At 54.5% G+C, this 24,153-nt stretch overlaps 1 protein-coding gene and 1 non-coding gene across 3 annotated transcripts; both read left to right on the forward strand.

Annotated features, from left to right (window-relative positions):
* The first annotated feature begins 1,512 nt into the window (after positions 1-1,512).
* Positions 1,513-23,565, forward strand: MAN1B1 (mannosidase alpha class 1B member 1). 2 transcript variants are annotated; one of them, XM_030818255.1, is made up of 14 exons: positions 1,637-1,868; positions 2,727-2,835; positions 2,920-3,050; positions 3,521-3,657; positions 11,449-11,600; positions 13,055-13,164; positions 15,261-15,446; positions 16,588-16,736; positions 17,068-17,256; positions 20,771-20,961; positions 21,317-21,437; positions 21,881-22,078; positions 22,162-22,293; positions 23,020-23,565. In XM_030818255.1, the coding sequence occupies exons 3-14, from the start codon at positions 3,020-3,022 to the stop codon at positions 23,221-23,223; spliced, it is 1,800 nt and encodes a 599-aa protein (XP_030674115.1). In that variant the 5' UTR covers positions 1,637-1,868; positions 2,727-2,835; positions 2,920-3,019; the 3' UTR covers positions 23,224-23,565. The 2 variants fall into 2 exon arrangements, with proteins under 2 accessions (XP_030674114.1, XP_030674115.1); XM_030818254.1 differs by lacking the exon at positions 2,920-3,050 and having other exon boundaries at positions 1,513-1,868.
* LOC115836495 lies at positions 9,537-9,622 on the forward strand. Its single transcript, XR_004031570.1, has one exon. It is a non-coding gene; the product is annotated as a small nucleolar RNA SNORD62 (small nucleolar RNA).
* Positions 23,566-24,153: the final 588 nt, after the last annotated feature.

The following is a 24,153-nucleotide window of genomic DNA, read 5'->3' on the forward strand; positions in this document are numbered from 1 at the left end:
CGCCCAAGGGAATTTTTTTTTTTTTTTTTTTTTTTTTTTGTGAGACAGTCTTGCTCTGTCGCCCAGGCTGAAGTGCAGTGGTGCGATCTTGGCTCACTGCAACCTCCACCTCCTGGGTTCAAGGAATTCTCCTGCCTAAGCCTCCCGTGTAGCTGGGACTACAGGCGCCTGCCACCAACCATGCCTGGCTAATTTTTTTGTGTTTTTTTGTAGAGCCGGGGGTCTCACCATGTTGGCCAGGCCAGTCTTGAACTCCTGACTTAAAGTGATCCACTTGCATCGGCCTCCCAAAGTCCTGGGATTACAGAAGCCACCGCACCTGGCCACAAGGGGCATCTTTTAAAAACGAGAAGTTCCCATAAGCTGCTTTGAAACCAAAGGTTATAAAGACCAAAGGTTAGAAGAGTTTGCCGCAGGCGCTCCGTTGCTAATGTATTTGTGAGGGCTTCTTCAGGGCCTCCTGTTAGAGTGTGACATAAACGACGTCATTTGGGTACCGGCAAGTGTCACAGGGGGCAGAGACCAGCAGAAACCTTAAGATGACCCCTAGAAGAGCAGGGGGCCAGGGGAACAGAGTTAGACGAGCCACGTGCTAAGCAGGACATCGCTGCCGGGGGAGCCCTCCAGACGCGCTGAAATGCCACAGTCAGGACCGTGGGACGCAGCGGACTCGCCCAAGGGGCAGGGGGGCAGCCTGGCCAGGAGAGAATGAGGGAGGCGCCGGGCGTGAGGTTCGGCAAGGGAGAACCCAGGCCTCGGGCGGCCACGGACGCCGCTTTGCCATTTTGGGCGTTTTGGGGGAGGACAACGCGTGCAGGAAGCGCAGTCATCTCAGGCTGACCTCCAAGGCTACCGAGTTCGAGGCCTGCAGCCGGGTCTGAAAGCCCCGGCCCGCCTATGGCGCGGGGACTGTGGGTCCAGCCGGCCGCTTGGCCCCCTCGCTCGGCCCCAGTCCAGGCGCAGCGCTCGGGCCCCGGGGACCGTGAGATGCGGCACAGCCAGCTTAGCTCGGGGTAGCAGTCACCCCAGCCCGGGTGCCGCCCGGCCTGGTCCGCGACTTCGGGAGGGTCCGGTCCTTCCCCCGGCCCCCACGCCTGGGTGAGGCCCTGGGCTTCTTGCCGGTGACCACGTGGCTAGGGTGGCCCCCAGCCCAGGACGGCGCCCAAGGGCAGCCCAGCCCCATCCCCGCGCCGCGGGTCCCGGAACCGAGGCGCCGGGCGCGGGGACTCCCTGCCAACATGGCGGCGCCGCCCGGGCGCCTCCCTGGGTCCCGAGTGTCTGCGTCTCCCCGTGAGGGCGTGGGCAAAGCCGGTGCAACCCGAAGACAGGAGGCGAGACAAGCCCAGCTCCAGACCCGTGAGGTTAACCGCGTGGGAGCCCCAGACAGCGACCACGCCCCAGGAGAACCAAGGCCCGCCCTGTTGCTACAGCTACGCTCTGAGCACATCTGGGCAGGCGCTGCCGGACGCAAGCGCAATGAACCTGAGGGCAGGGCGGAGTCGCAGCAGTTCTCTGACGCGGCCGCCGTAGAACGCAGGCCCGTACGCTGGAACGTAGCGGAGACGGGCGCGGGCGCAGTGGCCTCATGGAGACGCAGCGCATGCGCAGTCGCTTATCCGTGCGATGGGCGGGCTGTTGACGGCGCTGCGATGGCTGCCTACGAGGGCAGGAGAAGCGGAGCTCTCGGTTCCTCTCCGTCGGACTTCCTGACGCCGCCAGTGGGCGGGGCCCCTTGGGCCGTCGCCACCACTGTAGTCATGTACCCGCCGCCGCCGCCGCCGCCTCATCGGGACTTCATCTCGGTGACGCTGAGCTTTGGCGAGAGCTATGACAACAGCAAGAGTTGGCGGCGGCGCTCGTGCTGGAGGGTGAGGGTCGCGCCGGGCTGACCCGGGCCCGGGGCTGCTGTGCCCGCCGCCCTCCCAGACTGCGGCTCCGAGCGCGGCCTGGGCGGGCGGACTCGACTCCCCAGGCGCCGCCCTCTCCACCCCTTCCCCGCAAAAAGGGGCAAATGTGCGTTCCGGGTCGGGGCAGCCGTGGTCGGCTCGTCTGCAGCGGTCTCAGCGGCCCGAATTCTGCGGGGCGGTGGTGGTGGGAGGAGGGCTCGGAGCCCCAGCAGGTTTTCCGGGCTTCGTTCGCTTTTCTGCAAGGTCCTGGCCCAGACGCCTGCCCCTCTTGAAGCGGAAACCGGAGGTTCCCTGTGGTGTATGCTCCCCTCGGTACAGTGAGAAATGAGCCTCTCTTGATTGGCTCCTGGCGTGTTCGTGGTGGTCTCAGGCCGAAGGGCATTGATAACTTAACCACATCCGGACCTATGCATCGCCTGGGCAGTGCCTGGGCTACATCTGTGGGAATCGCGGGAATCTTTCTCCACTGCTGATGAAATATGACAGAAATGTTTCTACTTTTTTCTTATTCTCATCTCATTTGCATCGCTGTATTAATGACATCTGTAGTATTGTCCCAGCAATGTTCTACTCCCTGCTGAGAGGGAACTTCTCCCCATTCAAAATAAATAGAGCTAGCTGGGCACGGTGGCTCACGCCGCGTTCCACCCACTACACTCCAGCCTTGGTGTGACAGAATGAGACCCTGTCTCCAAAAAAAAAAAATAGTGCTGAACACTGGATCTTCCTGAATTCCTTATTGTCCTCACAATTTGTAACAGTTGAGACTTTCCGTGTGATATATTCAGTAAGAAATGTCATTCTCTGTACCTCCCTTAGAAATGGAAGCAGCTGTCAAGATTGCAGCGGAATATGATTCTCTTCCTCCTTGCCTTTCTGATTTTCTGTGGACTCCTGTTCTACATCAACTTGGCTGACCATTGGAAAGGTATCAGAAACACGTGTACTTGAAAATGATATCTGTGTTGAGGGTTGATTGGGCAGAAGCAATTTTGCATTCTACCTTAAACAGCTCCAGGAGGCATATATGGCAACGAATTGGCAAGAAATCAAGATAAAGAGAAAGGTAGAGCTGTATTTAACCACCTGGCTAGAACACAGATGTTAATTTGATGCTGTCTGACTGCTTTCTAGGTCTCTGGTGTAAGTACTAATATGTCCAGCCTCCCTTATAGAGTAAGTCAGCTGGTGAGCTTGAACACTCAGCCTAAATAACCACACAAATTTTGTAGCACTCATTAGCATGTGTTTGGAAAAGACCAGGCAGAGTTCTGGTGAGGATGTAGAGAATCTCTTCTCACTTGGTCTAAGATGCTTCTCTTTGGAGCAGAGCTAAAGGGCTCCTGCCCACCTGCCACATGCTGAACGTCCCTGAATGTAAAATAGGAAGGCAAAAGATTTGGGGTTCTGTGTTATGGATAAGGACACAAACTGCCAAGTGTTTTGAAAAAGATTTCATTCCCTTGGGACATTGTTGAATTCATTTCAGTGACTATCAGGTATCATAATGTTGATTTGTAATGGATAGCGTCTGCCAAGTGTTTTTATAAAGCAGTTTAAATATCTTGTAGGCCTTGTGGCATATTTGAAATAAAATAACTTCTGTTATTCAGCTCTGGCTTTCAGGCTAGAGGAAGAGCAGAAGATGAGGCCAGAAATCGCTGGGTTGAAACCAGCAAATCCACCCGTCTTACCCGCTCCTCAGAAGGCAGACACCGACCCTGAGGCCTTCCCAGAGATTTCGTCCCAGGTACTTTGAGCAAATGGTGTGGCGTTATAACTGGGGTTCAATCCAGAGGCATTTCAAACCGCTGAAGATTAGGCCAGGCGCAGTGGCTCACGCTTGTAATCCCAGCACTTTGGGAGGCCGAGGCGGGCGGATCACGAAGTCAGGAAATCGAGACCACGGTGAAACCCCGTCTCTACTAAAAATACGAAAAACAATTAGCCGGGCGTGGCGGCGGGCGCCTGTAGTCCCAGCTACTCGGAGAGGCTGAGGCAGGAGAATGGCGGGAACCCGGGAGGCGGAGCTTGCAGTGAGCCGAGATTGCGCCACTGCACTCCAGCCTGGGCGACAGAACGAGACTCCATCTCAAAAAAAAAAAAAAAAAAAAAAAAACCACTGAAGATTGAGAAGAATTATTTTCTTTTACATTTGTTACCTTGTGTTTACCTCTCTCTTGTTTTGGACTGGTCGGATAACACTTGGGGAAAGAGAGGCGTAGTCTTCACTTCATTCTTGAAGACCAGCCGTGGCCAGTTCCTGTTTTACTTCTGACTGTGCAGTGTTCAATAAGACAGACCTGTTTCAAGAGGCCACAGCTGGTAGGAGAAGCTGGTGAGAAGCCAGGCACAGATGGGCAGAGGCAGGTGGCACATGTGTACATCCTATGTGGAAAAGAACAGGGCGCTGGTGAAGAACAGTGGCTGGTCCTGATGGCTCAGGGGAGGCCGTGGCACTGAGGGCAAGATCTGAGGGCTGAGAAGCTGCTGGCACCGGGCAAGGTGGGGAGAGGCAGACTTCAGCTTGAGTGAAACTGCCTGAGGCAAGGAGGACCTTGGCATATGCGGGAAGGTGAAATTCCCAGGGCTGGGAGAGGGAGTGGGGGTTGGCTCAGTCCAGCTGTGGTCCTGCTGGTCCTGGAGGCAGCATGGAGCGTTCAGTTGATGTGTGCGGGAAGATTTTGGCATGGACTGGATGTCTGAGATGTTTACTATGAAACTGCTCTGGCTGCTGGGTGGAGACACAGTGGAGGGCAGGAGGCCAGGAGAGCTGCCTGGCCGTGGGAAAAGCTGAGTGGGGGGAGGAGGGCTCTGCAGGAGTGGGCCTTGGGAGAAGGAGGGCGGGTCCCCAGGTGGAGGGGCCAGCAAAGGCTGTGCAGGCTCTGGCTTGGGGACACTGAGGGGCTCCGTTTTGGATCTGCCCACTGTGAGATGCCTGGGAGGCACCATGGAGACTTTGGTGGGCAGGTGGTGCCAGGATCAGAGTCTGCCAGGAGAGACAGGTTTTAGGAGTCCCTAGGTACAGGTGGTTTGTGTCATCTGGAAAGGTTGGAAGAAGGGGCCAGGCCTAGTCCTGGGCACCACCAGGCTGAGAAGATTGGGGTCAGGGAGGAGGGCGGGGGGAGTGGAGACTGGGGATGGGTCAGGAGGCAGCCGAAGAACCAGGAAAACGTCCTGTCAGTGAAGGTTTGGTTCAGGAAGAACAGCCAAATCCCCAAGGCCGTTGAGAACACCGGGGTGGTGCTGACTCTGGTGTGGCTGCTCGGAACCCTTAGAAGGCCCTTCGGGCATTAGTTACTGTTGTTGGTACATCTGTGATTGTGTCTAGCAGGTGTGGGAGTGCCTTGGGAGCTTCACCTGTGGTCAGAGTCCTCAGCGCCAGGTGGAGGTTTCACTTCCCTGCAGGGCTGTGACAGGAACAGACAGCGCTTTCTAACAGTGGCCTTGGGAGTGGTACCCTGCCGAGGAACAGCTCCTGGGCTGGGGAGATGGAGGCAGGCTGCTGCCCACTGGCTAAGGATCCCAGCAAGAGGGGCATTGGGACATTGGCCCCCATGAGCTTGGGCCACCCTCAGACTGCCGTGGGGGTGTTTTGATTTTTTTTTTCGAGGCGGAGTCTCACTCTGTCGCCCAGGCTGGAGTGCAGTGGTGTGATCTCGGCTCATTGCAACCTCCGCTTCCCGGGTTCAAGTGATTCTCCTGCCTCAGCTTCCCAAGTAGCTGAGATTACAGGTGCATGCCACCATGCCCAGCTAATTTTTGTATTTTTAGTAGAGACGGTGTTTCACTATGTTGGCCAGACTGGTCTTGAACTCCTGACCTCTTCATCTGCCCGCCTCAGCCTCCCAAAGTGCTGGGATTACAGACATGAGCCACCATGCCTGGCCCTTTGATTTCTTTAACAAGAAAATGTGTCCTTTTAAAATTGCTATAAGCTCAATAGAGAGGGGATGGACAGTACCAAAAAGCAGAAGGAAGCAAGCCCACATTCTCATTTCAAAGGCAGCATTCCTGTCGCTGAGCAGCTTCTCCAAGGGTGGTCTAAAAGGGCAGAGGGTGTGGGGTGGGAATTGGCCCCTAGGAGGTGCTGTGCCTGGTGGGAGAGTCCTGCTCTTGATTGGCCATGGGGCCACTGCTCCACACTCTTGGGTGTGAGGGCTTCTGCCTTTGACCAAGGTCTTTGTCTACAAATTGAATTTTCCTGACTTGAAAGCCGACAGGTGCTTCCTTTCCTTTTTTGGTCCTTCCTCTCCTTTGCATATGGAGTATCATAACTGCCTGAGAGCAGACCGTGGCATTTTTTTCCATTGAAAGATGTGTTTCTGCCACTCACAAGTGACCCATAAGCCAGTAGCTAGTGTCCAGGAGCAGCTGGGGTGGCAGATGGTGAATATTTGTGTCTTTCCCAAGTGTCGACTTGGAGACATCCTGCCCTCCAGGGACCACTTGCACTGCCTCTCCTGTTCAGACCCTGGCACTTGTCTAGACCTGCTTAGGGATGAGGCTGTGTTTAGGCCAGATCCCTTTCTGTTAACATTTTACTTTGATTGATTTCAATTTTTTTTGTTTTAAAATTATATATACATATACACATATATACACACATACATATATACATACACGTATATATATATATATATATATATATTTTTTTTTTTTTTTTTTTTTTTTTTTTTTTGAGACGGAGTCTCGCTCTGTCGCCCAGGCTGGAGTGCAGTGGCGCAATCTCGGCTCACTGCAAGCTCCGCCTCCCGGGTTCATGCCATTCTCCTGCCTCAGCCTCTCCGAGTAGCTGGGACTACAGGCGCCTGCCACCACTCCCGGCTAATTTTTTGTATTTTTAGTAGAGACGGGGTTTCACTGTGGTCTCGATCTCCTGACCTCGTGATCCGCCCGCCTCGGCCTCCCAAAGTGCTGAGATTACAAGCGTGAGCCACTGCGCCCGGCCTATTTTTTTTTTTTTTTTTTAGAGACAGAGTCTTGCTCTGTCTCCCAGGCTGGGTGCCGTGGTGTGATCTCAGGTCACTGCAAGCTCCTCCTCCCGGGTTCACGCCATTCTCCTGCCTCAGCCTCCCGAGTAGCTAGAACTACAGGTGCCCGCCACCACGCCCGGCTAATTTTTTGTACTTTTAGTAGAGACGGGGTTTCACCGTATTAGCCAGGATGGTCTCAATCTCCTGACCTTGCGATCTGCCCACCTCAGCCTCCCAAAGTGCTGGGATTATAGGCGTGAGCCACCGCACCTGGCCTTAAAATTATTTAATAGAAATGAGGTCTCACTATGTTGCCCAGACTGGTCTCCAACTCCTGAGCTCAAGTGATCCTCCTGTCTCAGTCTCCTGAAGTGCTGGGATCACAGGCATGAGACACCATACCTGGCTGATTTCAAATATTATAGGGGCTTAGGAGAGAAAATGGGAACATTGAGAAGGTATAAAGGGGAAAACACAGCCACACATTACCCCCGTTCCCAGTCCAACTCTTGAAACACTTGGTCTATGTCTTTCAATTTATGTGGCTGGGTGTGGTGGCTCACACCTGTAATCCCAGCACTTTCAGAGGCCAAGGCAGGCGGATTGCTTAGGCCCAGCCTGGGTAACACGGTGAGACCACCATCTCTACCAAAAAAAAAAAAAAATCAGCTAGGCACGACATGCCTATAGTCCGAGCTACCTGGGAGGCTGAGGTGGGAGGATCGCTTAAGCCAGGGAGGTTGAGGCTACAGTGAGCCACGATCCAGCCTGGATGACAGGGAGACCCTGTCTCAAAAAAAAGATAATAATAATAATTTTATTTGGATAAACGCATGTATACGTAATTGAGGGTTAGGGGCTGGCTTGCTATTTGGATGCACACGTGTGTACGTAATTGAGGGTTAGGGGCTGGATTGGTCCCTGTTTTTTTTTTTTATGCACATGAGAATATTCCCTTTCATGCAGATTTTTGTAGCTCTTCTCCATTGCTTGGATAAACCATCATTTTCTAAATCATTTATCTGTTGATTCTTTCTTCATTTGTAAATTGTCCCCATTACATCCGTTGTACATAAACTATTTAAGAGTTAAAGGTTGTGAAGATTTTGAAGTCCTATGACGTGTATCATGACAAACTGTTCCCGAATTTGCTTCCCCTGCCACGGTGCTGAGAGTAGCAGTCAGTGATGCCATGGCAGCACTGGGCATTCTCATGTCAGCAGTGTTTCCGATGCGACAGTTAAAAACTGGTGCCTGCTTTTCATGGACGTTTGTGTGTCTTGCCTAGAAGCAGGGACACTTACAGGAGGGGAGAGGTGATGAGCAGCCGTATGTGCTCCCATCCCGGAAGCTGTCCGTGTCCTTTGATGAGTCTCAGGAATTTTATATTTTCCTTTATTATTAGTATGACTGTTGTGAGTTAGAATATTTCATCCTTTACCAAGTATGCTTCTTATGACTTCACCAGGCTTAGAAATTAGTTTTAGAGAACGTTGCTATATAGTAGCAGTAATCAATTAGAAAATATTATTGAAAAGAGATCTCGGCAGGGTGCAGTGGCTCACGCCTGTAGTCCCAGCACTTTGGGAGGCCAAGGCAGGCGGATCACTTGAGGTTTGAGGTCAGGAGTTTGAGACCAGCCTGGCCAACATGGTGAAACCCCATCTCTACTAAAAATACAAAAATTAGCCAGGCGTGGTGGTGTGCGACTATAATCCCAGCTACTCGGGAGGCTGAGGCCTGAACCTGGGAGGTGGAGGTTGCAGCAAGTGGAGATCGCACCACTGCATTCCAGCATGGGTGATAGTGAGACTCAGTCTCGAAAAAAAAAAAGAAAAGCGATCTCCATCACAATAACAAGAAAAGAATGCCACCAAGTTCATAGGAATAATCCTGATATTAAAATATATAAAGTCAGTATGAATAAAAATATAACACTCAAGGTATTTGAAAAGACCTAAATAATTAGACATTTTATTCTTCTGCTATAAAGATTTAAGCAGTGGCTCACACCTGTAATCCCAGCACTTTGGGAGGCCGAGGAGGGTGGATCACAAGGTCAGGAGATTGAGACCATCCCGGCTAACATGGTGAAACCCCGTCTCTACTAAAAATGCAAAAACAAAATTAGCCAGGCGTGGTGGCAGGCGCCTATAGTCCCAGCTACTCAGGAGGCTGAGGTAGGAGAATGGCGTGAACCTGGGAGGCGGAGGTTGCAATGAGCCAAGATCGCGCCACTGCACTCCAGCCTGGGCGCCAAAGCAAGACTCCGTCTCAAAAAAAAAAAGAGAAAAGATTTAAGTTCTCCCTGAATTAATCTGTAAATCCATTGACTCCCTATCAAAATTCCAACCTCTATTTTTAAAGATGAGTTTAAAATTCATAAGGAAAGAACATTTGGGAGTAAAACTCAGATGAACTTCCCTACAAGATCATAAAACTGTGGTCATTGAACCCATAGTGATTTTTTTTTTTTTGAGACAGAGTCTCACTCTGTTGCCCAGGCTGGAGTGCAGTGGCACAATCTCGACTCAACTGCAACCTCCACATCTCGCGTTCAGGTGATCCTCCCGCCTCGGCTTCCCAAAGTGCTAGGATTACAGGTGTGAGCCACCGCACCTGACCCTCATAATGGTGATTTAAGACTAGGTGACCTTAGTGACATAATTCTAATGGTTTCTTCCGACCTTCCACTGTGGACTCAATAGCAGGGAGACGAAGAGGACAGTGATTGCACGACCTGGTGGGGAAGAGACTAGAGAAACACACACTGGAGCCAGTGGCTCACATCTGTCATCCCAGCACTTTGAGAGGCCGAGGCAGGCAGATTGCTTGAACTCAGGAGTTCGAGACCAGCCTGAGCAACATAGTGAGACCCCCGTCTCTATTAAAAAAACAAAAAAAACAAAAAACAGGCTAGGGCCAGGCGTGGTGGCTCATGCCTGTAATCCCAGCACTTTGGGAGGCCGAGACGGGTGGATTGCTTGAGACCAGGAGTTCAAAACCAGCCTGGCCAACATGGTGAAATCCTGTCTTTACTAACAATACAAAAAAATAACGTGGTGTGGTGGCGGGCACCTGTAATCCCACCTACTTGGGAGGCTGGGCAGGAGAATCACTTGAACCCAGGAGGCAGAGGTTGCAGTGAGACAAGATCACACCACTGCACTCCAGCCTGGGCAACAAGAGCAAAACTCTGTCTCAAAAAACAAACAAAAAACAGGCTGGGCACGGTGGCTCATGCCTGTAATCCCAGCACTTTGGGAGGCTGAGATGGGTAGATCACCTGAGGTCAGGAGTTTGAGACCAGCCTGGCAAACATGGTAAAACCCGGTTTCTACTAAAAATACAAAAATTAGCTGGGTGTGGTGACATGCGCCTGTAATCCCAGCTACTTGGGAGGCTGAGGCAGGAGAATCGTTTGAACCCAGGAGGTGGAGGTTGCAGTGAGCCAAGATTGTGCCATTGCACTCTGGCCTGGGTGACAAAGCAAGACTCTGACTGGGATTACAGGCGTGCGCCACCACGCCTGGCTAATTGTTTGTACTTTTAGTAGAGATGATGTTTCACCATGTTGCCCAGGTTGGTCTTGAACTCCTGACCTCAGGTGATCCACCTGTCTCGGCCTCCCAAAGTGCTGGGATTACAGGCGTGAGCCACCGTGCCCAGCCATAAGTAAGCATTCTTTCCTTTAAAAAAAAAAAAAAAAAAAAAAAAGTGGAACAATCTAAATATCCATCAGTAAAGAAGTACAAAATTATGGTTTGTGCCGGGCGTGGTGGCTCCAACCTGTCATCCCAGCACTCTGGGAAGCCGAGGCAGGAGGAATTCATGAGGCCAGGAGTTTAAGACCAGCCTGGGCAACATAAGGAGACCCGGTCTCTATAGTAATAATAATAATAAAAATTAAGGTTTGGTAATACCACAGAAAACCGAGGCCACAGGAGAGAATGAATTTGCCGCTAGACTCACACAGGAGGACCTAAGCCTCCGTCCGTGGCACGGTCTGCGCTTTCCCACGCTCCTGTTCACGTGGGGAAGGGAGCAGAGGACGGGGCTCTGTGCCTGCAGGTGTGGAAACAGGGAACGGGGTGGTGGGGGGTGGCTACAAGTCCCGCATCACACAGCAGGGGGCGCCTGGCAAGGGGAACCCAGCTCCATATGTCATCGTAAGCTTTGTGCTTTGTAGTGAGGATGTGGGTGCCTGCCTCACTTTGCAGATGACTGTGTGGGAGGCCTGGGGACCCAGAGCTGTTGCGGGATCTGGTGTTTGCTGCAGCCCTTTGCTATTAACCCTTGAGGACCTGTGAGAGTTTGGAAATATCCCCGCCGTGGGAGGGGCTTAAGTGCTTTGTCGGGGGCCGTTTAGCCAGTCGGCAGTGTCCCAGGCTCCTAAGGAGCTGTCTTCTGAAGCTGCCTGTCCTACTGAAAAACGGCAGTAATTTACTCTGAGGTCAGAAGCTCAGTCCGTGAGGTGTGGGCTGCACCTGAGGGCGTCCCATAGAGGGAAAGAAGGGCAGCTCGCAGGTACCCCGTGATTTCCTGTGTGACCAATTTCTCTACAGAAGTCACAAAGGCACGTCCAGCGGGGACCACCTCACCTGCAGATTCGACCCCCAAGCCAAGGCCTGAAGGATGGGACCCAGGAGGAGGCCACGAAAAGGGAAGAAGCCCCTGTGGACCCTGTGGAAGGAGATCCGCAGAGGACAGTCATCAGGTACAGAGCGCAGGGCAGGCTGCACGCCACAGCTCAGGGCTTTATGTTCCGAAAAACAAGTTCGCGGAAACGCATTATGTCTGAGATCTATTTTCCTTTGAAACTGACAGTGTATGCTCTGTAATCTGTCCTCATTAACCTTAGATTACAGAGTCGAATTTTTAAAACTGGAGGTCAGAGCTAAATTAGGTCCCCGATAATGTCCTCATGGTATGCAGTAACGCTTCAGAATGTTTTGTGTGCATGTGAAGGGTGCACAGGTGGGTGGAGATGGGGAGCCAGGCTCAGAGGTGGACACTGGCTGCCTGGGCCACCTCCTTTCCCGAGCCCCATCTGGTCGAGCAGAGAGCAGAGGGAGAGGGAGTTGCCTGGTGCCCAGGCTCCCAGGGTGCTGTCCTCTGCCCGGTTGGTCAAGTCCAGGTTGTGGATCCCAGTGAAGCTTCGGTGCTGGCGGCATCTCAGCCTCATTTCTGGCTCCATATTATGCTCTTAGAAACATAGTTCATTGTAGTTGAGGCGGAAGGAAGGGCTCCCTGCAGGCGTCCTCTCTCCCCCACAAAGTGTGGGCCACACCTGAGCTCTTACCTGTGGACAGAGCCAGGGCCAGTGAGGGCTGCTGTGCAGGAGTGGCCTGAGACAAGCACTGTCAGCCGTGAGTGATGGGCCCAGAGGCCCTGAGGCCCTGAACTCAAGCGTGTGGTGAGAAGCGTGGACATGTGCACGTGAGGGGTCCTCACTGCCAGGAGGGGAATTTGAGGGCCGCTGTACTCTAGTTAGCGTTGGCATGAATGCAAGGACGCTTTCCTTCCAGAGCAAAAGAGCATTTGACCTCAGCTTGCCAAAAGTGCCACGTTTGTACTCCCAGCACGTAAGCCATCTGTGCATGGAAGAGGCCTTTTGCTGAGCCTGGGACAGATCCGCCACAGGGCCCCAAGAGAACGCTCGGGCCCAGCCACAGTTAGGAGGTTGTGCGGCAAGCCGTCTACACAACCTCATAGCTGTTCCTGACGGCCATCGGACAGAACTCTGGATGGGGAGTTTGAGTGGCCATGCGTCTCGTGTGTAGGGACAGCCCCCATCTGTGTGGCCATCCTGGCATCCTGGGGCCACCTCACTGCCACTAGTGCTCCTGTTTGGATGACAGATTCTCTGGTCCTCCACTGTAGAGGCCCCGCCTCCGGCCTCTGCAGAGGCGTTTCTCACGATTCTCCAAGCTCTGGCCTCTGACCTCAGGCCAGCCTTGGGCCTGGAGCAGTGCTGTGGTCTTGGCTGTCAGGCACAGGAGCTCAGGACTGAACTGTGTGTTTCCTGCCACTCAGCAGCCTGCACTTCAGGATGATGGGGCCGTGTTGGGTGCAGGGCCGTGCCTTGGCCATGGGTATGGAGCGTGGGGGTGGGAAACACGGAGCCACAAATGTTTGATGGCAGCTGACGCCCTTCCTTCTCCCCTGAAGCTGGAGGGGAGCGGTGATCGAGCCTGAGCAGGGCACCGAGCTCCCTTCAAGAAAAGCAGAAGTGCCCACCAAGCCTCCCCGGCCACCGGCCAGGACACAGGGCACACCAGGTGAGGCCACGCCTGCGCCCCTTCCTCCCCGGGCGCTCGGGCTGGTGGCTGATGGGTGCAGGCTTCGTCTCAGCCGTGGTGGGTGGCCCCCCGGCCCTGGTGTGCACCTTGCGCTTCAGCATCCCCCTGCTGTCTGAGTCCTCACTGGCTCTGCAACCTTGGTGGCTCTTGGCCTGCTGTCCCTGAGCACATGGCTGCAGAAGAAGGTGTGTATGGGAGGTTTGTGTCTGGGCCAGGCTGCCCCACGGGATCCCTGGAGACTGCTGCCCGTGCTGTGTCCCCTGTCTCAGCCTGGCCAGTCCCAGGCTTCTCTGGGGGCCGCTTCATTCCCAGCACCATTTGTTGGAGGCCTCCCAGGTGCGGGCCTTCGGCCAAGCTCAGTGCATGACCTGAGGCCTCTTTCAACCTCATGACACCCTCTGACACGGTAAGCCACTCACCCTCCCGTTCTCCAGACAGAAAACCAGGGCCGAGGACAGCCACTCCCAGAGTCGTTTGCTTGCCTGTGGGGACTCATGGCAGTTCGCTGAGTCTGGAGCCCTGCTCTCATCATGCCCCCCAGCTGTCTCTGAGGTGGGGAGGGAGCCCAGAGCTGGGACTCCAGCCCCGGGCCTGTGAGGGATGTGTAGCAACCTCTGCGGCATTAATGAGGGCAGAAGCAGAGGCAGACGCATAGGCATGCCATGAGCACGAGGAGGCCTCAGAACCTTTCCTGAGAGGATGTGTGGTTTGGTGCCATTACACACATGTCAATCCACACATTAGTCAGTGTTGGCCAGGCGTGGTGGCTCATGCTTGTAATCCCAGCACTTTGGGAGGCTGAGGTAGAAGGATCTCTTGAGTCCAGGAGTTCAAGACCAGCCTGGACAACATAGTGAGGCCTCATCTCTACAAAAAAAAAAAAAAAAATATATATATATATATATATAATATATACATAGTATATATTATATGTACACATTATATAATGGGTAATATGTATGTAATATGTACATATTATATAATATAGATTATATAGGTTATATATTATATATTTATATATAATATATATAATATATAAAGTATAATCAATATATTATATATAATATATAAAGTATAATCAATGTATTATATATAATATATAAAGTATAATCTATATATTATATATAATATATAAAGTATAATCTATATATTATATACATAATCTATATAATCTATATAACATATAAATATACATATATAAATATATACGTATACATCTATAAATATGTATATAAATATATATATATTTGAGACAGAGTCTTGCTTTGTCACTTCACTGCAACCTCTGCCTTCTGGGTTCAAGCAAGTCTCCAGCCTCAGCCTCCCTAGTAGCTGGGATTACAGGCACCCGCCACCACACCCGGCTAATTTCTGTATTTTTAGTAGAGATGGGGTTTGGCGATGTTGGCGAGGCTGGTCTCAAACTTCTGACTTCAGGTGATCCGCCCACCTTGGCCTCCCAGAGTACTGGGATTACAGGTGGGAGCCACCTCGCCCAGCCAGAAAAATAACATGAAAAAAAAAGAGTGAACGAGGGGACTCTAGTGCGTCTGCACAGTGCAGTTCCCGTGGAGTACCTGAAACCCATACGGCAAAATGAGTGTGTGTGAGTCGAGGGTGTTCGTGTCGAGGTCTGCACCTGTCAGTGTTTCACATTCTGAGTTGGCACCACACTCACCCGTGTCTCCACAAGCTATGCTCGCTGTGCTGTCCCAGCGCCCTTGGGGCAGCCACCCTTGTCTCTTTGGCCAGAGGCCGCCGAGGCCCGAGGAGGGTGTGCCTGCCCAGGCGCCAGGTGGAGGTGTGCGGGCCCCAGGCAGGTGGTCAGGTGCCAGGTGCCATTCTGTGCAGCCTCCAGAGGTCTCAGGCCCTTGGCAGGCTGTGTTCTCCCTGGGGGCTGCTGCAGCCTCTGTGGCCCTGGCCTTTGCTGTGCCCATCACCGCCCTTCCCATCGTCCCAAACCCACCATCATCTTTGCCCCATGGGGGTCACAGCAGTGCTCTGCCTGAGGGTGTCCATCTGTGCCGACGCCAGGACCACGTCCGCCATGGCCTGTGCTCTCTCCCCCCTACTAGCGCATCCAAACTATCGCCAGAAGGGCGTGATTGATGTCTTCCTGCACGCATGGAAAGGATACCGCAAGTTTGCATGGGGCCATGACGAGCTGAAGCCTGTGTCCAGGTCCTTCAGCGAGTGGTTTGGCCTTGGTCTCACGCTGATCGACGCGCTGGACACCATGTGGATCTTGGGTCTGAGGAAAGGTACCTGGTGCTTTCTGGGGAGGGGCTGAGCCCTCCGTGTGGGCCTCGTGTGCTGAGGCAGAGTGTGGGTTGCACATGGAGTGAAAGCGGCTGTTTGCATCTGACCATGGGTTTTCCCTTCTCCTGGGTGTGGGAGTGGACGTGCTGGCTGTGGTCAGTTCCTGTTCTTGTCCAGCCACCCAAGGCACACACAGGGCCGCTGTCCCCGGACCTCTGCAGGAGTTGAGCGTGGACTCTTTGGGGGACGTCCAAGGGACATTTCCAGGCTGTGCTTCTCTTGCAGCTGGGGTTGGTGGGATGAGTGACTGTGGGACCCCGCTGGTCCCAGATCTCAGCAGCGTCCTTCATAGACCAGCACATCCACTTTGAATTGGGCGTATGTGTCTTCAGTTATGTGAGCGATATTTTAAACGTTTGCCTAATTTTTTGAATAGGTTGAAGACCACCAGTAAATTACTTGTGTAATTTTTTTGTATCATAGCCTTTGATTGTGACCCATTTGTGGTCACAGCGACTGCACTGCTGACTCAGTTTTATTAACAAACGTTGAAGACTTCAAGATTTACCCCCTTGAGACAGGAGGTGATACTGAAGCCCTGCAGGGGAACAATAACGCCCCAGAACGTGGGTTTGGTTTTTTGTTTTTGGTTTTTGTTTTTGGTTTTGTTTTTGTTTTTGAGATGGAGTCTTTCACTGTCTCCTGGGCTGGAGTGCAATGGCGCAATCTCGGCTCATTGCAACCTTGGCCTCCTGGTTTCAAACGTGGGTTTTTTGGAGACAGAGTCTCGTGGTGTGGCCCAGGCTGCAGTGCAGTGGCACAATCTCAGTTCACTGCAGCCTTCGCCTCCTGGGTTCAAGCGACTCTCATGCCTCACCCTCCCTAGTAGTTGGGACCACAGGCGTGTGCCACCACGCTCAGCTAATTTTTGTATTTTTAGTAGAGATGGGGTTTTGCCATGTTGTCCAGGCTGGTCTCGAACTCCTGGGTTCAAGCGATCCACTCGCCTCGGCCTCCCAAAGTGCTGGGATTACAGGCATGAGCCACCGCGCCCAGCCAAATGTATTTTGAAGATGGATAGATCATAGGAAAACGTTGGAGCCATCCATTTGTCTCTGCATCCTTTACTGTTTTATGTCATAGAATTTGAGGAAGCCAGGAAGTGGGTGTCGAAGAAGTTACACTTTGAAAAGGACGTGGATGTCAACCTGTTTGAGAGCACGATCCGCATCCTGGGGGGGCTCCTGAGTGCCTACCACCTGTCTGGAGACAGCCTCTTCCTGAGGAAAGCGGTAAGCGTCTTGGGGTGTCCTGCAGGGAGACGGTGGACTCGCATTCAAGCAGTTACCCCTTTAGTGGACTTGTGAGGACGTGGCTGTTTTCCTGTTTCCTCTTCAAACGCACTGGAGTCTGTTTCTGAGCCCATATTCGTGAGCTGATGCAGCCACTTTGATCATCACTGACCTTGTAGAGACGTTCACTCAGTGCAGAGTGATGCCCCTTTCCTTGCTGCTGTGTTGGCCCCAGAGAGCCTTCACTGTCTCCACTGAACTGCGTGAAAGGGTGTAGACGAGGCCTCTGGGTGACCTGAAACGTTGGTTCTCTGCTCTGCTCATGTACCAGGAGGATTTTGGAAATCGGCTAATGCCTGCCTTCAGAACACCGTCCAAGATTCCTTACTCGGATGTGAATATCGGCACTGGAGTTGCCCACCCACCACGGTGGACCTCCGACAGCACCGTGGCCGAGGTGACCAGCATTCAGCTGGAGTTCCGGGAGCTCTCCCGTCTCACAGGGGATAAGAAGTTTCAGGTAAGGGGGCAGGCTTTCTGGCTGGAAGCACTTCCCTGGAGCTACCTTTTGCTCATCACAGCAGGTGCTGTGTGTGTGTGTGCGTGTGTGTTTTCAGGTTTTTTATTGTGATAAAACACACAAAACATACCACCTTAACCGTTTCCAGGCGTGCAGGTCAGTGGCGTTACACACGTTCATGCTGTTGTGCAGCCATCACCTCCATCTCCAGGGCCCTTTTCATCTTAAAACTGAAGCTCTCCCATCACACAGTGACCCCTCATGTCCCTCCCCAGTCCCTGGAAAACACTATTCAGCTTTTTCTTCCTGGACCGCATTGCGTGGAGTTCCTCGTGTGAGTGGAGTCACACACGATTTGTCCTTTTTTTTTTCTTTTTTTGAGACGGAGTTTCATTCTGTCACCAGGCTGGAGTGCAATGGCACGATCTCAGCTCACTGCAACCTCCACCTCCCAGGTTCAAACCATTCTCCTGCCTCAGCCTCCCGAGTAGCTGGGATTACAGGCGCCCGCCACCACACCCAGCTAATTTTTGTGTTTTTAGTAGAGACAGGGTTTCACTATGTTGGCCAGGCTGGTCTCAAACTCCTGACCTCATGATCCACCGCCTCGGCCTTCCACAGTGCTGGGATGACAGGCGTGAGCTACTTCGCCTGGCTGATTTGTCCTTTTATTTGGGCTCCTTTCACTCAGCATCTAAGCTTCATATGCGAAAGACGCTTCAGAAATGCCTTTTTCAGGCTGAATATCTGCTGCGTGGCTAGGCCACTTTTTGTTTAATCCTCCCTCTCTGGTGGACACCAGGGCTGTGCTGTTTTGGCTGCTGTGAGCACGGGTGTACACACCTGCCCGGTGACACCAGGGCTGTGCTGTTTTGGCTGCGGAGCGGGTGCACACCTGCGGTGACACCAGGGCTGTGCTGTTTTGGCTGCGGTAAGCGCGGGTGCACACTCCGCTGGTGGACACCAGGGCTGTGCTGTTTTGACTGTTGTGAGCGCGGGTGCACACACCTGCCTGGTGGACACCAGGGCTGTGCTGTTTTGACTGTTGTTAATGCGGGTGCACACACTTGCCTGTGCTGTTTTGGGTGTTGTGAGTGCAGGTGCACACTCCTGCCTGAGACTCTATTTTATCTGTTGTGAGGGCGGGTACACACACCTGCCTGAGGGTCTGCTTTGCTTCTTTTGAGTAGGAGAAATGCAATCGCTGGATCACGTGGTAATTCATCATTTCATTATTGAGGCCCCACCATACCGTTTCCACAGCGGCAAAGCCATGTCACATTCCCACCAGCCGTGCCCAGGGCTCAGCCTCCAGCTCAGCCTCCACGCGCTTGCCAGCACTCGCTGCCTTCTGTTGTGTGGGCAGTGGCCATCCCCATGGCCCTCACGTGGTGGTTTTGATGTGCATTTTTCCCAAGTGGCGAACGGGGCTGGGGATTAGTTCATGTATGCTTATTGGCCATTTGTGCATCTTCTTGGAAATGCCTATTCAATGCGTTTGCCTTTTTTCTTTTTTGAGACGGAGTCTCGCTCTGTCGCCCAGGCTGAAGTGCAGTGGTGCGATCTCAGCTCACTGCAACCTCCACCTCCCGGGTTCAAGCGATTCTCCTGCCTCAGCCTCCCGAGTCGCTGGGACTACACCCACCACCACACCCGGCTATTTTTTTGTATTTTTAGTAGAGATGGGGTTTTGCCATGTTGGCCAGGATGGTCTGGAACTGACCTCAGGTGTTCCACCCATTGGCCTCCCAAAGTGCTGGGATTACAGGTATGAGCCGCTGTGCCTGGCCTCTTTTTTTTTTTTTTTTTTTAAACTCAACCTAATTCATAGGTTCACTGCCTGGTGTTTTTTGTTTGTTTGTTTTTGCTTTTTTGTTTTGAGACAGAGTCTTGCTCTGTTGCCTGGGCTGGAGTGCAGTGGCGTGATCTCGGCTCACTGCAACCTCTTCCACTTGGGTTCAAGTGATTCTCCTGCCTCAGCCGCCCAAGTAGCTGGGATTACAGGCGTGCGCCACCACGCCAGGCTAATTTTTGTATTTTTAGTAGAGACAGGCTTTCACTGTGTTGGCCAGGTTGGTCTCGAACTCCTGACCTCAGGTGATCTGCCCACCTCACCCTCCCAAAGTGCTGGGATTACAGGCATGAGTCACCGCGCCCGGCCCACTACCTGCTTTTTTAATTGGGTAGTTTGTCTTGTTGAATTGTAGGAGTTCTTTATTCTGTATAGTCACTCCATATCAGAAGTGGGATTTGCAAATATTTTCTTTCATCTGTCGGTTTTGTTTTTACTTTGCTTTTTTGTTTTCTATTTTTGAGAGACAAGGTCTCACTCGGTTGCCCAGGCTGGAGTGCTCTAGCCTCCTGAGTAGCTGGGACTACAGGAGCACACGCCTACACCAGGCTAGTTAAAAAAACTTTTTTTAGAAAACCGCTGTCTCTCTTTTGTAGAGACAGCATTTTGCCATGTTGCCCAGGCTGGTCTCAAACTCCTGGGTCCAAGCAATCTTATCACTCTGGCCTCCCAAAGTGGTGGGATTACAGGTGTGAGCCACTGTGCCCAGCCTCCTTTTACTTTGTTAATAGTGTATTTTGATAGATAACAGATTGTCATTTTCATGAAGCACAGCTGGTCTGTTTATTGTTGCTCATGTATTTGGCCTCATGTTCGAGTCCCTGTTTTTAATCGTTAGCTGGACACATCCCTCTTTAGAGCAACTGTGACCACTTGTGGTGAGAAGTGCAGCCCACACCATCCACGTGAGACTCCCATGCAGACGTTTAGAAGGCGTTTCCACTGCAGCTCAGAAAATGGCCCCAGGCACTCATGGGCACCCCCATGTCACCAGGGCCTCTGATTGCTGCAGGTACACAGGGATAAGCAGCCAGGCCTCAAAGGCGCTTGGCATGGGTTTGGGTGTCTGCGTTGGGTAGAGACCCAGAGCTACGTTGCTGGACGTGCCCTAACATCCTGGTACCCTGTGCCCCTCTGTGGGCCAGGACGCCTGGTGCTGCCAGCTGGGCGTGAGCCCTGAGGAGCTGAGGGTGGCTGTGACTTGGAGGATGAGCGGGAGCTCACCAGGAGGGCATGGAGCCGGGGCGTTTAATATCATCAGGAGCAACACTGGGCTCAGAAGGCAGGCACACTTGCCATCCCTCCAGAGCCGTGGCTGACGGCCAGGCCTGGCAGGCTCTCGTGAGGACACTGCCTGTGGTTGTCAGATGCTGTCCCTTCAAGTAAGGGATGACAGCCATCCTGAAGACGGGTCAGCTCTGTGGTGACCACCCGTCGGAAGCAGTGACATTCAGGTGCGTTGCACTGGTGGCTGTGTGGCTGTGTGGTGTGGCCACCAGGAGCCATGTGGGCAAGGACAGCTGTGGGCTGGGCACAGAGCTCTCTCTGCTGGGAGTCAGTTGGTGCTGGAGCAAGGGGAGGCAGAGCTCACAGAGCCCCTCTACAGCTCACCCTGCAGCTCTGCCCCAGGTGGTAAACCCACCATCCCCCTTTCTGCCGCAGGAGGCCGTGGAGAAGGTGACGCAGCACATCCACGGCCTGTCTGGGAAGAAGGATGGGCTGGTGCCCATGTTCATCAATACCCACAGCGGCCTCTTCACCCACCTGGGCGTGTTCACGCTGGGCGCCAGGGCCGACAGCTACTATGAGTACCTGCTGAAGCAGTGGATCCAGGGCGGGAAGCAGGAGACACAGTGAGGCCCGGCCTGCTGCCCCCAGTTCCCGCAGCCCCCCACTCCTGCTGCCCCTGGCTCCCGCGGCCCCCGCTCCTGCTGCCCTCCCCAGGCTGCGTGTCAGGAAACCGCAGCCGTGCCAGGCCTGGCCCAGGCATTTCTGTGGGGGGGCGTATTCATCCACTTCTCACCGTGGCCTCTGTGGGGGTGAGGGGGCATCTTCACTGGGGGCCATGGGCTGTGCAGGGTGGCACCTTCTGTCCGGCAAGGGCCAGGCCTGCTGTGCTTGTGTGGGCCCAGGATGTGCCTGTCCCTGGCGCCCCACGGGAGCCCGTGCCCCGTCCTGGTAGAGTGAGGTGATTGCTGGTGTCCACAGGCTGCTGGAAGACTACATGGAAGCCATCGAGGGGGTCAAAACGCACCTGCTGCGGCACTCTGAACCCAGTAAGCTCACCTTCGTGGGGGAACTTGCCCACGGCCGCTTCAGTGCCAAGATGGTGAGTGTGTCCATGGGGCCTTCCAGCCGCCGCCCCCTTTACCTTGGCTTCCAAGGTTCCTGAGTCGTGATGTCAAAAAGAATAACGAAATCCTGGCCATGGCGCCTACGTGGAGGCCCTAGGTAGACCGTGGCTGCCTGGCCAGGCCTGTCTTGGCAACAGGGCAGCGAGGCCTTGTGTGGCACCTGGGGTGGGCAGGGCTTCCCCAGGGCAGCTCCCTCCCCGGGCCCAGTGTGTAGCAGGTCCGCGGGCGGTGTGTGGGGGCCGGGTTGGAGGGCCTGGCCCAGGTAGCTCCGCTGTTCCACGTCAAGTGCCCTCGCGTGGCCTCCCCTCCCAGGGTACCAGGGCCGAGGCAGTGCTGGGCCCCCACGTTGGCTGCCCGTGCAGCTGCAGGCTGAGGGCAGGGCCTGGGATCTGGGGCTGAAGAGACCCTCTGATTCCAGGACCACCTGGTGTGCTTCCTGCCAGGGACGCTGGCTCTGGGCGTCTACCACGGCCTGCCCGCCAGCCACATGGAGCTGGCCCAGGAGCTCATGGAGACTTGTTACCAGATGAACCGGCAGATGGAGACGGGGCTGAGTCCCGAGATCGTGCACTTCAACCTTTACCCCCAGCCAGGCCACCGGGACGTGGAGGTCAAGGTGGGCCTGGGCCTGGGTCGGGGTCCATCAGGAGGAGGGTGCTAGCCGGGCTGGCCTTGCCCTGAGCTCTGCTCCGCCCACAGCCGGCAGACAGGCATAACCTGCTGCGGCCAGAGACCGTGGAGAGCCTGTTCTACCTGTACCGCGTCACAGGGGACCGCAAGTACCAAGACTGGGGCTGGGAGATTCTGCAGAGCTTCAGCCGGTTCACGCGGGTGAGCGCCCGTCCTCGCCCCATGTGGTCATGGCCACCGGGCCACAGGCACAGCTGGGCTGTGGGGCTCAGGCTGGCCCTGCCCTTGGTGGTGGCTGTGGCCTGGGTCCGAGAGGGGCGGGCTTGCTGCAGCCTCGGGGTGGCCACACTGCAGCTTGGGGACCCTGGCATCCCCGTCCCCACTGAGCTTCATGGTGTGTGGGACCCAGAGTACTCGGAGGGGCTGGGCACCCCTCATTTTCATCTCTCAGGGCCTCTCTGGGGAGGGTCTCTGCTGTGGGCCCAGCATCCCCCCAATTTAGGAGGCACACGCACCCATGACTGGGGCTCCATCCCCACTGTGGACCAGGCCCCGTTTTAGGTCATGCCCTCCACGGTGGAGCCAGACGAGGCCTGAGTGTCACCTCCTGGCTCTGCTGTCACCTTGGCCTGAGGCCCCTGCTGCCTCAGCTCCCACCATCTGCCCTGTGAGGCAGCTGTGAGGCTCCCTGAGCCCAGGTTCTGGGGGAGGCAGTTTCTGTCTTGGTCACTCGAGGGGTGTTGGCATTTCCAGGTGGGCTTTGGTGGAACCACAGCTCGCCCGGGGGTGGCCATCATCGAGGCGCCCTCCACCCTGAGCCTACACTGGGGGCCGCGTTCACCACGGGGTGGAGAGCGCTTCGGTGATGAGGCTGAGGGGGGTGCAGGGTGTCCCCCGTCTGGTGACGAGGCCCTGGCTGTTGCGCAGGTCCCCTCGGGTGGCTATTCGTCCATCAACAATGTCCAGGACCCTCAGAAGCCCGAGCCCAGGGACAAGATGGAGAGCTTCTTCCTGGGGGAGACGCTCAAGTATCTGTTCTTGCTCTTCTCTGACGACCCAAACCTGCTCAGCCTGGACGCCTACGTGTTCAACACCGAAGCCCACCCTCTGCCTATCTGGACCCCTGCCTAGCGGGGGTGGCTGCTGGTGTGGGGACTTCGGGTGGGCAGAGGCGCCTTGCTGGGTCCATGGCATTTTCCGAGGGCCACACAGCGCCGGCAACCGCCGAGTGGCCCAGCCTCTGAACTGGCTCTGGGCTCCTCCTTGTCTCTGCTTTAATCAGGACACCCTGAGGCCAAGTGAGGCCGTCAGTCTTTGTGTGATGCGGGGTGGGCTGGACCACTGGAGCCTCCGCCTGCCTCCTCCAGAACACACGAATCATGACTCACGAGCGCTGAAGCCTGAGCAGGTCTCTGGGCCGACCAGAGGGGCTCTGAGGTGGTCCCTGGTACTGTGGTGACCGAGTGGACAGCCCAGGGGTGGTCCCTGGTACTGTGGTGACCGAGTGGACAGCCCAGGGTGCAGCTCTGCCCAGGCTTGTGAAGCCTCAGATGCCCCCACCCGAGGGTCTGGAGGGGCTGCCGTGACTCCACAGGCCCGAGGCTCCAGGGCTGGCTCTGCTGTTTACACGCTGGACTCAGGGATCCTCCTGGCCGTCCCGCGGGGGCTTGGAGGGCTGGACGGCAAGTCTGTCTGGCTCACAGGCCCCTGCAGTGGAATGGGTCTTTTCAGTGGGGATAAAAATTGATTTGCTCTAACTGTGATGTCTCCTGTGTCTGTAGGGGTCTCCATGACTGGAAAGTCTGGGCGGACGTTGGGGAGAAGCTGTCCTTCAGGTCACGTCTCAGAATTCAGTTTGCTGAGACTGGACTCTAGCTGTCCGCTGCTGGTGGGCAGGGAGAGGCCATGGGGAAGCTCCGTGTCCCTGGCCCCATGGGGCAGATGCTTGGCGGGAGGCATCCTTGCTCCTGCGTTTCACACAGGGCCTGCTTCCCTGCAGGGCTGGCACTGAGGCGCACAGCTAAGGGACACATGGGCCCTCAGGTCAGGCAGCTTCCAGCA

Source organism: Nomascus leucogenys, chromosome 8 (assembly GCF_006542625.1).
Source record: "Nomascus leucogenys isolate Asia chromosome 8, Asia_NLE_v1, whole genome shotgun sequence".
Taxonomy (NCBI): Eukaryota; Metazoa; Chordata; class Mammalia; order Primates; family Hylobatidae; genus Nomascus; species Nomascus leucogenys.

Bases quoted from the DNA above. Each gene is read 5' to 3' on its own strand.
- MAN1B1 (XM_030818254.1), top strand. From the start codon at position 1,650: ATGGCTGCCTACGAGGGCAGGAGAAGCGGAGCTCTCGGTTCCTCTCCG. The intron at 11,601-13,054 runs GTACAGAGCGCA...TCTCCCCTGAAG, and splicing joins CCGCAGAGGACAGTCATCAG to CTGGAGGGGAGCGGTGATCG. The intron at 17,257-20,770 runs GTAAGGGGGCAG...TTTCTGCCGCAG, and splicing joins CAGGGGATAAGAAGTTTCAG to GAGGCCGTGGAGAAGGTGAC.